General features: G+C 37.7%; 1 protein-coding gene across 1 annotated transcript in view; it reads left to right on the top strand.

Annotated features, from left to right (window-relative positions):
• The first annotated feature begins 393 nt into the window (after window positions 1–393).
• Window positions 394–4,997, top strand: part of LOC140936744 (uncharacterized protein C1orf50 homolog) — an 8,724-nt gene continuing 4,120 nt past the window's right edge. The window contains exon 1 of the mRNA XM_073386228.1: window positions 394–518. Coding sequence (XP_073242329.1) covers window positions 497–518 — 22 coding nt within the window. The 5' untranslated portion in view covers window positions 394–496. The remainder of the gene's footprint in view (window positions 519–4,997) is intronic.

The following is a 4,997-nucleotide window of genomic DNA, read 5'->3' as shown; positions in this document are numbered from 1 at the left end:
CACCACCCTCGGATAAAAGCTTCCAAAAAGTAAAAAGTCTTCTGGTCATTTTAATGTAAGGACTTTTTAAAAATCTTATGAAAGGGGTCACCGCAAAATGTTGTGAGGCGAGGCCTTCGTATTAATGATGTCGTGGGTAGAAAAGACTTGTTAAAATATTTCTCATGTGCTTTGGCTGAGCAACACGAATGCGAAAATTCTGCCTTGTGTTAATCAACGCATTAATTTAATTTTAATTTTAGCAGACAACAAATAACAAATAACCCCGAAATAAAAAGCTTATTAGGGAGCTTAAGAAAGGTAACTGCATTTGACTTCCCTTCTGTGACCACTGCTCGTCTGCTCCACTACCCCACCTTCCGTAGGGTATGCGTTTCCCGAGTCAGCGGTTGATCGCAGAAAATTACGCAAGGGATCGCTGAGGACTTGGAAGTACTTTTCCGAGTGTGATCATTTTATTTTCTGTTGTTGAAGTTACAAGCGAGTTTTTTTAATCATGGATGATCCTGCACTTCTTGGTAAGTTGTTTGATGCATGAAGTTTTCTCTTAAACCTCCTTTTTTGTACGAAAAGACTCTATGGGTTAAGGTGGATTTAACCTAAGTCAGGCTTCGTTCACCGCTCTGTTGAATATCGACACCATTTTGCTGATCCGAGGTTGGTTGTAATTGATAGTAAAGTTGTTCATGCGAAGAATCCATTGGTTTTTGTTTTCTAATAGAGGTAACTGAATGCAAACCAAAACGTCTTAGCTGCCATTTTTTTTACAGCCGATTCTACAGACCAAGCTAACTTAATAAAATTTTCATATGTATGACGTAACAAGCTAGTTTTGTCGTCGGTTGTTGCAACGAACGCGTACAAACGTTCGAAAATTCTACACTTATTACGCCAGTTTGCAAAGAATCTGTAAGAAATATTCCTACTCGACAACGTTATAGATTTTGCGATATGATGCAATCAGTAATATGCACTGCACCCTTCTTACCTGGAAGGCAAGTACAATTTTTCAGCTGTTTGAAAGTGCTCAGAGCAGTACTTTAGTAATTGTGTAAAAATTTAGTTTACTAAGGTGATCCCATATTAAGTAGACGCTGTCAATAATGCAAGAATTTTCCCCTACTTTTTTGTAGGGAGGGGAGGGGGGTCAGGAATTCTTGCCATCTCACTTAGCTTCAGGACTCTCTTAACTTTTCATTGCACTGTGTGGAAGCTCTTGTACCCAGACACCCTTAGGACACAACAAAACATTACGGAATTCTGCCTATTGATCCGCGTCGCCTGTAAAATTGCGGGTCCTATGACTATTTGCGCACTCACAAAGGATGCCGGTGCGTGTCGCATCCTTTGACTCCAGACTGAAGAGTTAGCATATTGTTTCGACGATACAAAGGTAATTTAACTTACCATATTTATTCCGCTATAAGCCGATGTTGGCTATAGCTGAGACCCTAAACTTTGAACTTGTAGAATCAGCATAACCAAGAATGAAAGATAAATCCAAAACACCGGGCTATAAGCCGAGACCCATTCGTTACAAGACTTTTAACTACTGTAAAACTTAACAATTTCCAAAAAAAATGTGACCTTCTCTAGGAAAACGTACAATCGTTGTTTGGGTTTTTCTCTGCTATCAATCTTTCCTGATGTCTTCATTGCATTATGCTTGAAATGATCACAATAATCATCTTTCAATCAAACCAAACCACATCAGTTTGTGTTACATTGGTCCTTGCTTAGTAACCAGGCAAATTTTTCGAAGCACATGTTTGACCAAACATGGCAGATTATTTACACATTCCTTGACATCTTTTATTTGTTTTACGCCTTCTCTTGTTGTAAAAGGCTTACCAATCTGAGATTTTAGTTGTGAGACCTGTTTTTGTCAGATAGTTTAATTGACCATTTGGGACTGAATTTCTGTGCTTAGCTTAATTAACATTCAGATTTGTAGAAAAGTGATTTATTAAATCTTTTGCTGCTGTGTGCTCAGCTTATAAGTGAACACGTCTCCATTTAATAGAGTTTCAACGCACTGAAAACAAATTTTTGTCAAAAACTCTTGACTTTAAGCCTAGACCCCCTCTGGGGTTCAAAGCTCACTGAACTTTAGCTTTAATTTGTGTAAAAATCGCTTGGCTTATAGCCAAATACGGTAAGCAAATCTATAAATCGTAGCTTATGCTCTACTCTCCATTTTATTAGGAAAGGCAATCGATCAACTTGTAAATTATTTTGACATTATAAAATATTTTAACAATTTGAGCCTGTATAATGTATAGAATGCCAAAAAAACAAGCGGGAGGCCGAACAGTTTCGAATTAACCCATTCGCTCCTGGAGATTTTGCCGAAAAACGCATTTTGAGGCTAGTCGAGTGGTTTTCTAGTCACTGTCGTGCTATAAAGGGCTAAAACTTACCACAAACCGGTTTACAGGTCGTACACTTGGCGGCCTTCTGATCCAGATGCAAAACATCAGCTTGCGAAGTTCGGGCATGCGCAGAAAGCAAAATTTCGAGATAGTTTTTGGGTTTAAAAGTGACACAGCAGTCTTGACTTTTACTTTTTGCTTTTTCTCCTCCCTTTTTTTTTCGCTTTTCTTGCCTCATTTTTTTTTTCTCTTGCTGGGCATTTAGTAGGCTTCATTTTGGTGGGAAGAGTTTTTAGGAAAGCTTTTAGGATCTTAGGATTAGGTGAAAGGAAAGGTAGGTGGGCAATGGAACAAGATTTTCATGGAGATTTTCAGGTCAATGTTACATGGTTTTTTGCCTCTTTCTCCGGTATCCTCGACTGAATTGTGCTCATTCTGGTATGGTTTGAAAGATCTCTTCACTCTACACGAGTTAGCGAAGAAATTTGTCCTTGACTGTTAAAACTGATGACGTCACAAAGGGTAGAAAGGACCTGGATCCGCACGGGCGGTTACGCGCAGTTCAGGGGCGAATGGGTTAAGGTTGAAGTTGTTTTTATCAGTATGTGAAACACCTACCTTTTGGCTTACTTTGCATCAAACTAAAATGTCCTGGCTTTCTTTACGACTTCGATTTGTTTCGTTTCATTTTGTATTATTTTTGTGAAAGCTAAATTCTTTCATGTTAATTATGCTTTCAAAAGGAAAAACTTTGAGAAAACGTTGCGTTTACAGCCATGCCGATACTTGTTTATTTAACTTCACTTACACTTATGTATATGCAAATGACCCTTAATTCAGTGGATTTCGCTGGAGACAAATAATTATATTGCCTTTGATTTCTCAGATGCTTCCCATTTTGGGGTACCCTGGTTATTTTGACTATCAAGAGTTTGTAAGCTTCGCTTCAAACTTTTCATTCCAAAGTTTTAATGCAGGAAAATTATGAGAAATGTTAAAATGAATAAAGTCATGCAAGACGCTTAAAGACCTCATAACTTAATGTTTCTGGTATCTTTTGCTCTTCTATAGTCTCCAAAACAATCAAGATGTTTCACCAATTTTTAGCTACAAATAATGGGAGACATTTGATTGACAGAAAAATTTGCATTTACAAGTGACATGTTTCAGTAGGCGGAATTTCATAATGAGGTGTGTGTAACTTGAGCTGGCCAGTTATGAGAATGGTTCTTGATAGGGGCCACTAGACAAAAAATGCTAAAATCTTATTTTTAAACCCTGAACAGGGCTGCAAATAATTTTTTTCTCTTGAAAGGACATATTATGCCCTACTAAGACACCATCCCTTAGTTCGACAAAACAAAATTTTGGTCGGACATCAGCGAAAAAAAGGTTGAACCTTATATTGGGTAAAACAATGGACATACTACTCTAATGTAAGAGAAAACTTCATTATCCAAGTCAATGTTGTTCCATGACTTTGAGATTGTCCTGACACAAAGTGAGATTAACTCAAGGTAGATTTTTATTCTTTCTTACCGTAAAATGATTTACAAGGAATAAATTTATCTGGAAATAATGTCCGATCACAGGTGGGATTTTGTCGGACACCAGCAAATTTTGGTTGGCCAATGTCCGATGACTAACTGTTATTTGCAGTCCTTCTGAAAGTGGCCATGGCCACCTTACAGAAATGTAAAGATGCAGAGTTGATATGGAGGTTGAGACAGGGTTTTGTGAAGGCAGCTGCTGGCTGGTTACAAGAGTGTCGATTAAGAGAGCTTCCACCGTATTTGATAACGGTGAATCCTGACAAAGATATAATATTGTTTTAGAAAGAGACTGGGGTAGTGTGGGGAATCAGCTGAGATTTCATAATTGATCATTTTTAAGAAGTAATCAGATTGACCCAACCGATCAGTCATCAAATATTATAGGAAAAATATCTGTATGTTCAAAATATCTTTATGTTAATTCCATTTATCTAACTCTATGGTAAAATCTAAGTATTTCACACTTAAAGGCAAGTTTGCCCATAACACGCACAATCAAAATGTGAACAAAAGAAAATCCTTACGAGCCAGTAGACAGAATTAAGCACAGTTTTGGTGCCTCGTCATAAAACAGGACAAAATCATATAAATTAATGTATCAGGGGGTATCATGTATCAAAGAGTGGTCAATGGATTGTAGCTATTCCAGGTCAAAATTTTATTCAGGTTAAAATTTTTAAACCTAGGTTAATTCTCAATTTCCTTTGTCCCCTACCCCTAATACATGAAAAATTAGAGCTAGGAGAGAAAAGAACATTGAGAGTCAACCCAGGTTAAAAAATTTGAACCTAAATTTATTTTTGACCCATTACATAGCATATTAGGGCTGTTAATATGAGAATAAATAAGCCGCGGCCATAGTGGCTTACTTAAGATGCAAACACCCTGTATAAATGGTACAAAATCTATGTTCATGGCTTATTCAAGCTGCGGCTTATCCTGGCTGAGGAGTTGTGTGCTGGGCTTATCCAAACCATGGCTTACATTGGACATGAAGGCATTCGTATAAATGCACTCGAGCATTGTCCGCGGTTCTCTGAAGCCAGGAACAATTGCTGCACATGCTCTGTTT

The sequence above is a fragment of the Porites lutea genome, chromosome 1, assembly GCF_958299795.1.
Source record: "Porites lutea chromosome 1, jaPorLute2.1, whole genome shotgun sequence".
In the NCBI taxonomy this organism is placed as follows: Eukaryota; Metazoa; Cnidaria; class Anthozoa; order Scleractinia; family Poritidae; genus Porites; species Porites lutea.
This window is presented reverse-complemented; position numbering and strand designations above follow the sequence as displayed.